At 46.6% G+C, this 12,426-nt stretch overlaps 2 protein-coding genes across 2 annotated transcripts in view; one reads left to right on the top strand and one right to left on the bottom strand.

Moving 5' to 3' along the window:
• LOC144892969 (SCAN domain-containing protein 3-like) overlaps window positions 1–509 on the top strand; it is a 1,999-nt gene extending 1,490 nt beyond the window's left edge. Inside the window, exon 2 of the mRNA XM_078782019.1 lies at window positions 1–509. This exon is cut by the window's left edge and continues 526 nt beyond it. Within this exon, the coding sequence (XP_078638145.1) occupies window positions 1–415 (415 nt within the window). The 3' untranslated portion in view covers window positions 416–509.
• DLAT (dihydrolipoamide S-acetyltransferase) overlaps window positions 1–12,426 on the bottom strand; it is a 52,708-nt gene that overhangs the window by 19,589 nt on the left and 20,693 nt on the right. Inside the window, exon 6 of the mRNA XM_068124796.2 lies at window positions 9,785–10,023. Coding sequence (XP_067980897.2) covers window positions 9,785–10,023 — 239 coding nt within the window. The remainder of the gene's footprint in view (window positions 1–9,784; window positions 10,024–12,426) is intronic.

The following is a 12,426-nucleotide window of genomic DNA, read 5'->3' as shown; positions in this document are numbered from 1 at the left end:
AATGGACATTGCAGTGAAAACAATCAACCATCTCAGGAAGAGCACCCTAAATTTGAGGTTGTTTGCAGAGCTGTGCAAGGAGCAAGATGCAGAACACACCACGGTGCTGTATTTTGCAGCTGTTCGCTGGCTCTCCAGAGGAGATGCTTTGGCAAGATTGTATGAACTTCGCGACCAGCTCCTCGCATTCTTGGAGGTGGCTAGGTCAGACCTGGCAGTCTACTACAAAAACAACAAATTCATCGCAACATTGGCATACATGGCCGACATCTTCAACTTGTTGAACAATCTGAACATATCGTTCCAGGGCAAAACGAACAAGCAGGCAAAATCCGTGTTCGTAATGTATGACAAGATAGTGGCGTTCAAGTCAAAGCTGGATCTATGGAAGAGAAGAAAGAGTACAGACCAATGATGAATTTGACATGTTCGAAAACCTGGATGATCTGCTCAGCAAGAGTGTTGAGGAACGTGTGGACATTAAGGATGTCATCGTCGAACATCTGGTGAACCTGCGCAAACGATTTGACGAATACTTTCCTGTTGATCCACACGTGGAGAAGAAGTGGATCCGAGACCCTTATTCAGTCGACGTTCAGCAGTGCTGAAACTTGTCCAACAGATTGAAAGAGGACTTGATCGACATCGTGTCTGACGGTACACTTGAGACAGTGTTCAGGAAGGACACTTTAGTAAAGTTTTGGCTGACAGTGTCTCATGAGTACCCAGAGATTGCACATCTCGTGGTAAAGTGCCTGATGCCATTCACGACGACGTGGATGTGTGAGGCAGGTTTCTCAACGGTGACATATCTGAAGTCCAAGTATCGAAACAAACTGGAGACAGTGGCCCTGTGCGCCAACCTGAGAATCGCATTGTCGCCGCTTCAAAGCCGAATCGACGATCTCATAGCCAATATGCAAAGTCAACCATCGCACTGATGTGGATAATCCACATCTACAATGTTGCTAATGGAACATTTGAATTAGGCTTGTAAGTTTCACTTTCGGGTTTAATCAGTGAAAGTTGTTTATTTAATGTTGTTCATGATAACGGAACATTGAACCTGGACATAAATTCAGATGCATATCGGGTTTTTTCAGTAAAAGTTATTCTTATTTTGTTTATCAGTTCATGTTACATTTTAAGTTCATCATCAATTCACGATGAAGATTAAAATAAAGTTCAAACACCTTATCTTGGCGTGTCACTTTAATAATTAAAGTTTTATTCTATTTCACTAAAGCTACACCGCCAATGAATGTTGTGAGATTCATCTTCATCTTCATCATCTTCTTCATCTTCATTAAATCTTCATCCGGATTCATCATCGGGGCGGATTCATCTCTTCCGAAGCTGCTAACAAGGCAGGGAGTTTACGCCTGATTGGCTGACAATAATATCAAGTGGGCGGTGTCTGTGATCGAAGTCACTGCTCATTCTCAAGGGGGGCGTGGTCTCTCGCTCTCTCTCTCCTCATGGTAGTGGAGATCCTTACAAAATAACAACAAAATAAAGACAGTGTTTGGTATGATTGTCGTCACTTTCCTTTATTGTTCAATTACGAATTGTACTGCTGTACAAAGATGATGAACCGAACCCTTACCAAGATATTAACGTCATAAGCAATCAATATTTCCGTGACGGTTTGTGGGTGGGGGGGTTCGATGGGTCGTGACTGGATGCCTGGGTTTTTTATTGGGTCCTGGGCTTAAAAAGGTTGCGGAACGCAGGTCTAATATACATGAAATATATCAGTTCAAATGTTGAAACATATTTCCTTCATTATCTATGCACAGCTGTAGCCATGACGAAACACTCTTGACACACAGTTCTGCATGTTTCAGTCGTTAAGGCAGCAGTCTCATTATGGATGAATTGTTTCAAGTCTCTAAGCGTCATAGGATTCCTCGCATACACATTGTGTTTGAGGAAACCCCAAAGGAAGAAAGCACAGGGTGTTAAATCACAAGACCGCAGCGTCCATTCAAATGGACCACGATGGCCAATCCGTTTGTCTGTAAAGTTCAAATCCAGGGCCTAGCGTACACTGACAGCATAATGAGCAGGCGCACCATCATGCATGAACCACATTTGGCCATCATTGAGTGGAAATACATGCTGCTCCAACATTAGAAGGTAATTTGCAGCATTCACATTTTCTTCGAAAAATATTGGTCCAACAATGCCTCCAGAAGAAATGCCTGCCCAGACGGACACACTATCTTGATACAGGATGTGGTGCTCAACAGTAAATCGTGGGTTGTCTACTGCCCATATCATGCTGTTGTGATGATTCAAAGAACCAGATAAAGTAAACTTGGATTCATCTGACCACAAGATCCTGTTCTGCAAATCATTGCCCATATACATTAACCCAAGCAATGTCTTGCATGCCCCCAACACACCTGTCAAAATCATCCTCAGATAGTTGGTGAATTAATCTGGGTATGTATGGTTTCGTATTAAGGTCTTTTAATGCTCTTCAAATCGATTATCGGCTTATGTTGGTGACGTTTGATAAACGACGAGTTGATAATGGTGTGTTACTGTCGAGTTGTTATTGAATGACCGCTCTGCTTTCCTCAGTTCGAACAGTACGAGGCCTACCTGGGGACTGTTTTGAAAGAATGCTGCCGGTTTCATCAAACTGCTTGTTTATTCTGCCGATGGTTCTTCTGTCAATTGTGTCGGCGCCACATTCTTTGACAAGTTGTCTGTGAACTTAAGCCAAATTTCCAGATAGAGAATACAAGTGTACAGCGTGCATTTTCTGTATCTCGATATTCTCTGTCATATTAGGGCATCTAATTCACAATGAACTGAACTAATGCAAAGACAAACGCATGCAGCACAGTGAGCAAAGCTGACCCCAATCCATATCACGTGATGCGCCTCACCCTGTTGCGTATCAGGTGATGCCTGTGCGTGTTGAAGCAGTCACATCCATTTACGAGTGATCGTGTTTTGTTTTGCACCAAAAAACAATAATAGACGTAGTTGTTTGTTGTAGGTATCGTTCTTCAAAATGTGCCCAGGGTTTCTGGGCCACCCTGTGTGTGTATTGTTGCGGTTTTGAGAACCCACAATTGTAAATATGACATTATTAAAGGTTAAAGGTAGCACCCCGTAGATAGGCCACAAGCAACACGTAGGTCACCATAGGATCTCAGTTATTTCATTAGTATGTGTATAGATAAGGCAGTGTTTCCAATAGTTGAATCTGCGTTGTGTCAATCAAATAAGGAGTAGGTCCCCATTCCATTCATTTTGTCAGCCTCCCTCTCCAGGCGACGCCATTAAGCGCTAGCCATCGCCCTCGCCCTTTAAGGCCAGCGACGTGTGCAACCTCGCTGGGCTTTTTTTTTTCTTTTTTCTTTTTTGTTGTTTTTGTATACTGAATCGAGGCTCGTGAAAGAGCTAACATTTACTTCACAAACAAATCAACCAGACAAACAAAATATATAAAAAGAGGGAGCGGAAGACAAGATGGGGAGAGAAGGGGAAGCACACAAACACAACATTTGAGAGCAGGGAGAAGTGTGGAAGGGAGAGGGCTTGGGGGGAGGAGGCGTGGGAAGGGGGGGGGGGGGGGAAGGGAGAAGTATAAAACACAAGGACACCAAGGACTTCCAGGACAGAAGTTGGTATTTCAAAATAGCGGAATTGGGGTGAAATTAGCGGGGGTAGAAAAGATCAAGGTTCTGGATGGGGGAAGATAAGAGATGGTGGTGAACAGCTGTTTTAAAGACCTGGAGGGTGGAGTGGGATTGAAGAGAGTGAGGGAGTTTGTTCCAGAGGCGGGAGAAAAGAGGAATGAAGGAGTGAAGGTGAGCAGAGAGTCTTGATTTTTGGCAGTTTAACCATAAGAGGGTTGCAGGCAGATCTTGTGCGACCTGTAGGAATATTTGCGGGACAGTGCCCAGAGAGAGCTAGGGGGGCAAGGTCAGAGAGGAGTCGGTAGAAGATGGAAAGACCACCAACCTGCCTGCGGTGAGTGAGTGAGAGGCCCTTGGAGTTAGCTTCATCGCGGGAGATTCCAATGATTCTGAATGCTTTGGTTTCAACAGCGTGAAGACGAGCTAGGTGTTAGGCAGGAGCACGGGCCCAGAGGGGAGAGCAGTATTCCATTGAGCTGCGGATGAAAGCCTTCTATGTGGTGAGGAGCTCAGGTGTGCCAAGGAAGGGCTTCGCACGACGGAGGATGCCCAGTCGGCGACTGGCTTTGGAGGCCAGATTTGAAATGTGGTTTTCCCAGGAAAGATCATGGCAGATAGTGAGACCCAAAAGCTTGAGTGACAGAACTTCTTGGAGAGGATTATTCAGAAAGTGGATGGGAGGGTTGTCCAGTCGGTCTTTTCGGAGAGACATCATAAGTGTGAGATTTGTCAGGATTGAAAGACATGTTCCACTTGTTTGCGCAGTCTGTGATTTTGTCCAGGTCTGCAGAGAGTGAGGAGGCTGCAGACTGCCGATCTGGAATGGAAGAATGGAGCCACATGGAATGGAAGAATGGAGCGACAGAGAGTAGAGTCATCAGCAAAGAGATAGAGAGAATTTTCAAGAGAGTCAGAGAGATCATTGATGAAGACCAGAAAAAGCACAGGGCCCAGAACACTGCCTTGGGGAACTCCAGCCTGAACAGGAAGAGAAGATGAGAGAAACCCATTCAGGGCCACACGTTGACTACGACTAGAGAGGAAGTCCGCCAGCCATGCGTGGAGATTTCCATGGATACCAAAAGAGGAGAGTTTGCTGAGCAGAGCGGGGTGCCAGACCGTATCGAAGGCACGTGATATGTCAAGGGAGACTGCTCTAATTTCCTGTTTGGCATTGAGGACCTCCATCCATTGTTGAGAAAGCAGAAGCAGCATGTCCAGAGTAGAGGGACCAGGTCTGAAACCAAATTGATGATCAGAGATCAAGCCATTGGAGAAGAGGAAAGATTTCATATCTGAAGCAATGATGGATTCCATGACTTTGCTGATAATTGGGAGAAGGCTGATTGGTCTGTAGTTGCTGGGATCTGTTTTTGCACCTTTTTTGTGCAAAGCGGTGATGTTGGCAGATTTCCAAGCAGATGGAAGATGACCTTGAGCAAAAGAGAGGGTGAAGAGAACAGAGAGAGGGAGTGAAAGAGCGGCAGAACAGGATTTTAGGACCCGTGGGCTGATGCCGTCAGGTCCAGTTTGGGCTTCCGCCCAAACCAGCAGCCTTCGCTGCCCTTGAGCTTGAGCTCGCCCAAACGCTGCCATAAACCACGAGGTGAGGCCCGAGAAAGGGGGCGGAGCGCCAGGAACAAGGTGTGGCCATGTCAACCCACCATCATGGCATGGCCGGTAAGCCTTGACCAGCCAACCAGGGCTGAGGTAAGATCGCCTGATAGGCGTGGCTTTTGGGCTCGTGGAGCGATCACTGCTTGAGTTATAAAAGCGCGAACGCAAAGCCCTTTCACAGGACTTACTCGCTGGCGCTGATTAAAGGAGGACTGTCCAGGACTTGTTGGAGGCACGCTCGTTAAAGAGGACTCATTGGAAGGTTGGCATTAAAGAGGACTGTCCAGGACTTGTTGGAGGCGCGCTTGTTAAAGAGGACTGCAAGGAAGCGCACTGATTGTGACAGAACCTACCCCGAGAACTCGCGAGTATCAGGACTGGTTGGAAATGCGCATTGAGAAGGACTTATACGGAGTGCACATTTGAGGACTGTCCAGGACTTATGGATGAGAAGCATTGGTGTTGAAAGAGCTTGTTGGAAGCGCGCTTGTGAAAGGACTCTTGTTGGAACCTGGTGCTAAAGCAGGACATTGGAGAGAGGGGGCGTTTGGCACGAGTGTGCACTTATTACATACGCAGCGAGGACACCAGCCTTCCCCCCGTTATATAATTGTCCGTTCGCGTTCCACTACACGCGGAGCTGCCTGCCGGGTTTCGTCCGCTGGACCGGAGCCAGGACGCGCTGGTGACAATCAACCATCTACAATCCCCGTGTGAGTGTGTATGTGAGACGGGCCCGTTTGTCCTGGGGTATTAAGAATAAGACTGTTTAAGGCTGCCCTGTGTGCTTCTTCTTCCTCTTCCTATCCTGTACATTTCTTTCGTTTCCTCTTCTTCTTTCTTGTAAATTGTTAATAAATTGCTTTGTTCTTCCTATTCTCTTGGTTTCCTCTCCATCCGATCGCATCAGTCTTTTCTCCAATTGGGTAAACGTGGCACGATCGGAACCGCCATAATCGGGTCTAGTCATTGTTAACGGCCCGAATCGCGGCTCGCTTCGCTCGGCGTGTCCACTAACGCCGTGGTTCGGGCAGGAGTTATTTCCTTGCTTCACAGTCAGTGTTAGTAATTAGGTATTAGGACTAAGTCGACCAATAACCCTACCTAATACCGACCGGAAGGAACGTATAACTTCCAGGACTCGCGTCGGCCAGATAAAAGGACAAGGGGATTAACCCCCCCTTGATAAGGGGAGACACGACATTCGAGATCCGCAACAGTATATATATATATATTGTTACGGTTTTTAGAACCTTCACTTGTAAAATAATAAGCCTTGTAAATAATTCCCTGTAAATATCCCCATCTTCCAAAGGTCAAAGGTCGCACCCTAGCTAGTCCATTTTGCAACACGTAGGACACCATAGGACCTTCTTCAGATATTTCATTAGTATGTGTTTCAGGTAAGGCTCTGTTTCCAATAGTTTGACTCTGCGTTGCATTAATCAAATAACCTAGGCCCCTTGTTCAATCCCGTTCATTTTGCAGCTGGCCGAATTGTATTACGCGCCTCTGCCAGTCGCAGCCGCCTCAGCGCTGGCTCCAAACGCCATTAACCACGCGGTCAAGTTGGAGAAAAAGGGGGAGGAGTTGTCAGAGCGAGGCGTGGCCCCATCAACGTGTCACGAAGGGAGGTGCCGGTGAACCCTCGCGACCAATCAGGGCCGAGGCGTGTTCACCGGTAGGCGGACCTAAAAGGCATGCGGCTTGATACGCGAGGGCGTAATAAAAGCGTTCGCATGGGACTACTTCGAGAGATGAGCCAGGGAGAGAGAAGGAGTCGAACACCGAGAGAGAGGGAGAGACGGTGAGAGAGTCGGTCCGCTACCACGACAATACAAACCGCACTGCCTGCCGGGTTTCACCGCGAACCAAAGCGTGGACCGGAGTGGAGCGTGAATCTGGAGCGGGACCTCAACGCCTGAATCATCTGCCCGGACCTTCCTCCCCTGCCATCTGCCTGGACCTTCTCCTCCTTCCTGCTATTCCCCTTTCGTGTAAGTCTGTCTGTGTTGTCCTGGGCGTGATAATTAAGAGTGTATAAGATTGCCCGGTGTCTGCTGCTTCTTCTTCTTCTCTTGTACATGCCCTTCTTTCATTTCCTCTTCGGGTTTTCTTGTACGTAATTAATAAATCTTTGTTCTCCCTTTACTTTGGTTTCCTCTCATCCGATCGCTTTCGTGATTTCCTCAATTGAGTACCGGTGGCACGATTTGGCTCGCTCGGAATCGGGTTAGTCTATTGCTAACGGCTCGAATCGCGGATTGCTAAACCGCTCGGCAATTTCCATCTGTCCGTGGTTCGAGCGGAAATTATCTCCCTGCTTTGCGGAGAGATTGGTAAGCAGGTATTTGGGAGTCCATCTTGACCAATCACCCTGGCCAATCAACCCCGCAAAGGAGCGTCATAATTTCCAGGAACGGAGGATCGGCCAGTGTAAAAGACAAGGGGATTAACCCCCTCTTGGTAAGGGGAGCGCCAACCCCCGAATCCACAACAATATATATATATTGTTGCGGATATGGGATTTGCATCCATCCATATCCGCTTGTAAATATTCCCCTATTTCCTCAATACTTCCCAACTCTCCCCAATCCCCCATTCCCTAGTCCCATTTTCTGTAAACAACACTCTGTAGACCCGACCTCCCCCTATTTCCCCCATTAAATGTCGCATCCAGGTCCACCGCATCTCATGTAAGACAACTATAGGACATCTTGCTAGTTATTCTTAGTCTATGTCAGTTAAGGATTCGTTTCCATTAATTCTGACCCTTCGTTGCACCAGAATGTGATTGTATGGCACCGTTAGGAAGTTTAGGACCTCCCAATACCTCCCCGCAGCTCTTCCTCACAGTTCTCTTCAACAACAACAACAACAACAACAACAACAACGCGCGCAGGGAGTGCGCGTCCTCACTCCGGCTTGGTTGGTAGGAGTGGTGGGAGGGCACCAGGCCTTCCCAACGAGCCGCCATCGGACATGTGCTCGACGGGGTTACCAAACAGGGGCTCCCTGTCGGCTCCTCGTCAAGGGCGGAGCCCGGTAACCCCCGCACCCAATGGAAGCGGCGGACCGGCCCCAATTGGGGCGGAACCAACCAGCCAAGGGCGTGTCACTCCCCGCTGAGCATGTGCAGTGAGAGGGAGGCGACGTCAGATGCGCGCTGAGCTTGGAGCAAGCAAGACCACCTCCGAGCGCTGTGACACCTCCCTGCATCTTTTGAACCGTGCTTTATCCTGTCCCCAAGCCAAGGTGCACCTTGTGCCATCGACCGACCTGCCCATCCCCGCCATCAATCCCCGTGTGAGTCTACCTTGTCCGTTTGTCCATAGTCTGTCCAGGAATAGATAAGATTGTATTTAAGTGCCCATCTCTTCTGTGTCTTTACCTCACTCTGCCTTGTAATCTACCCCCTTTTCTCCACCACTGTAATTATACCCTCCTCCGGAGGTCTTGAGAACTGTACCCCTTGCGTCGTTTCATCTATCCCAGTCGTCGTGTCCTTTCTATCATTGATTTGGCATAGCGCGATTTGGCCAACGTCTGGGTGAATCGGGTGAGTGTAAGGGAAGAAAAGGGGAGCAACTGTTCGGCCGCGGTAATACCACCGCTCGGTAAATAACATCCTAATCCGCGGTCCGTAACAATATATATAATATATATATATATAAATAAAATCGTTAATTATGTTGCATTTATTGTTAGGTTTTACCAATAGCTAATACAGGCCGATATATATTAATTTATACAGGGTGTTTCAAAAGTCCAGAATTATAGGGATTTTTTTTACAATTATATTTAAATAATTGCTCAAATTGTGAGCCACTGACATGCATTCACATATAAATTCCTGGGTGTAGGTTTCTCAACATTAACACATCAATTTTAAGTTATTCATTTATGAATCATTCCTTGGATCAGCCAATTTGGGGTTTGTTGCACTCAACCCCTGTCCAGCACTGGCTCATATAATCGTCTGGTCTCGAAAGCAAGATTTCCTTCGGAGACTGCAGGAGTGTGAGGCTAAATCACCGTGTTGGCATTGGTTGACCCTAATGCCTGCAGCCAGCCTCTAGCGATCATCGAGGGAGATCCAGGTCAACACTCATACTTGTCAGCTCATCCTCTCTCGCCCATATCAGTGTACCCTGAGACCCTGTCACCAGGTGTCAACATTCAGATGGGGAATTGGCACCAAATAGGCATGCTGCAGTGGCATTATTTTGACACAAACATCTATTGCTAGGGCAGCTACAGGTTAACACCCGGCATGCTACATGGCATCATGTATCCACAGGATGGGGTCGTATTCTCTCAATAGCCCAGACCATGTCTGGAATTCACCTCGGGCCTCGACCAAAATAGATAGTACAAGTTGTTTATACATTTCAATCCTCGGAGTTACATCTGTGACCAAGATACTGCATGATGTGAAACTCAAAAGTACAGTATAACAATTGCCAATTGATTGGTAAATGGCTGAATCCAATTTCAATACAGTGTACCTGAGCAGCTGGCACAGATGGTGGTGGAGGGGCAGAAACAGCTGATGGAGCGATTGGTGCAGGAGTTGGGAGTCCGGTGGAAAGAAGCTGAGGCCCATCAGTATCCACGTAGTCCTTGAAAGCTGCGATGTCCTCCGTACGTTGCACCAAAACGCACAACGGGGTGCCCAGCGGTACATCACGTGAGCCCTCATCAACTAGGATTCGTGCCAAGTATCCCTCCTCCTGCACCTCAAATCCTAGAAAAAGCAGCATAGTGACAGTCATGAACCACCACAGTTGAAACCACCACTGGAATCACACAGGAGCAGAAAGAAATAAAATATCATAATCATCATTATGAGCTTATCCCCCAAAATATTTTCAAAACAAAATGACAACTTGACAAATCTCCTCCTTGAGTTAAAATACAAAACGTTTATGAGATGCAGCATACTTGTGGAACTGCAAAACCTAAACTATTTTTCAGAGTTTAAATGTACAAGAATAATTTCAGTGGAACTTCTGAGGTTGAGGAATAAAAAATTTAATCAATAAAAACATGATTCATGGATGTGAATGACAAATTTCAAAAAAAAAGAAAAAAAGTAAGCCTATGATGTAGCATGAAGTGCTACCATGTGGACCCCAAATGGGCATGCACCCCTGAAAATTTTAATCATAGGAATCATTTTTCTGCATTTGAGTGCTTTTGCTTCCCCTCCCCCAATTTTTTTTGGGGATAAAACAAAGCATTGGAGGTATGGGAAAACCTGTAGTGTTACAAACACGATACAAGCATAATTATCAGGATGTTTAGTTTCCATGTCTCGAGTACTTCACCACATTTTGGTGAACTACTACAACCACTCCTTAAGGGATCGGCAGGTAAGATCATGGTATTATTCTCTCTGCGGTATATAGATTACAGTAGATATTGGCTCGGGTCCGTTAGTCTGTGGGGGACGCAAAAAGCATAGAATGCCTCAAAAATGTCGTTTCCTCCCTTTTAGTTTCATGGTTAACAGCAGTAGCAACTGTTTAAAAAGGTAATCATACATGTTTGTGGTTTATAATTTGTGGTTTTGTTTGTGGTTTGTTTTTTTTAACTTCAGGTAGGTGTCCCCCCAGAAAACGCTATTATAAGCTATCTATACATACAACACATGACCAAAAGTATGTGGACACCCCTTCAAATTATTGGATTCGGCCATTTCAGCCACACCCTTTGCTAACAGGTATATATAATCAAGCACACAGCTATGCAATCTCCATAGACAAACATTGGCAGTAGAATGGACAATACTGAAAAGCTCAGTGACTTTCAACGTGGCACCGTCATCGGATGCCACCTTTCCAACAAGTCAGTTCGTCAAATTTCTGCCCTGCTAGAGCTGCCCCGGGCAACTGTAAGTGCTGTTATTGTGAAGTGGAAATGTCTCGGAGCAACAACAGCTCAGCCGTGAAGTGGTAGGTCACACAAGCTCACAAAACGGGACTGCCAAGTGGTGAAGCACATAATGCGTATAAAATCGTCTGTCCTCGGTTGCAACACTCACTATCGAGTTCCAAACTGCCTCTAGAAGCAACGTCAGCACAACGACTGCTTGTCCGGAGCTTCATGAAATGGGTTTCCATGGCCGAGCAGTCACACACAAGCCTAATATCACCATGCGCAATGCCGAGCGTCGGCTGGAGTGGTGTAAAGCTCGCCGCCATTGGACTCTGGAGCAGTGGAAACGTGTTCTCTGGAGTGATGAATCGAGCTTCACCATCTGGCAGTCCGACGGATGTATCTGTGTTTGGCGGAGGCCAGAAGAACGCTACCTGCCCGAATGCATAGTGCCAACTGTAAAGTTTGGTGGAGGAGGAATAATGGTCTGGAGCTGTTTTTCATGGTTCGGGCTAGGCCCCTTGGTTCCAGTGAAGGGAAATCTTAACGCTACAGCATACAATGACATTCTAGACAATTGTGAGCTTCCAACTTTGTGGCAACAGTTTGGGGAAGGCCCTTTCCTGTTTCAGCATGACAATGCCCCCGTGCACAAAGCGAGGTCCATACAGAAATGGTTTGTCGAGATCGGTGTGCAAGAACTTGACTGGCCTGCACAGAGCCCTGACCTCAACCCCATCGAACACCTTCGCGATGAATTGGAACACCGACTGCAAGCCAGGCCTAATCGCCCAACATCAGTGTCCAACCTCACTAATGCTCTTGTAGCTGAATGGAAGCAAATCCCCACAGCAATGTTCCAACATCCAGTGGAAAGCCTTCCCAGAAGAGTGGAGGCTGTTATAGCAGCAAAGGGGAGGGGGGGGGGGGGAGGGGACCAACTCCATATTAATTAGATTTTGGAATGAGATGTGTGATGGACGGGTGTCCACATACTTTTGGTCATGTCATGTATTAACACGGTGTTTGTCCAAGGAGGAAAAAACCCTTTAGGGAGAGGGGATATTATTATTAATATTGTTTTGTTATAACATTAATATTATGCTACTATTATCAATCGTGTTTTTACCTCAACCACCAAAGGTGGACGGAGGTTATGTTTTCACCCATCTGTCTGTTTGTCTGTTTGTGAACAGGATATCTCAAAAAGCTGTGGACGGATTCAGGACATAGATGGAATTTAGTGGAGGGGTTGGTTATGTAACAAGGA

Source organism: Myxine glutinosa, chromosome 1 (genome assembly GCF_964187855.1).
Source record: "Myxine glutinosa chromosome 1, kmMyxGlut1.1, whole genome shotgun sequence".
NCBI lineage: Eukaryota > Metazoa > Chordata > Myxini > Myxiniformes > Myxinidae > Myxine > Myxine glutinosa.
The sequence above is the reverse complement of the archived record's forward strand: the minus strand, read 5'-3'. Positions and strand labels throughout refer to the sequence as shown.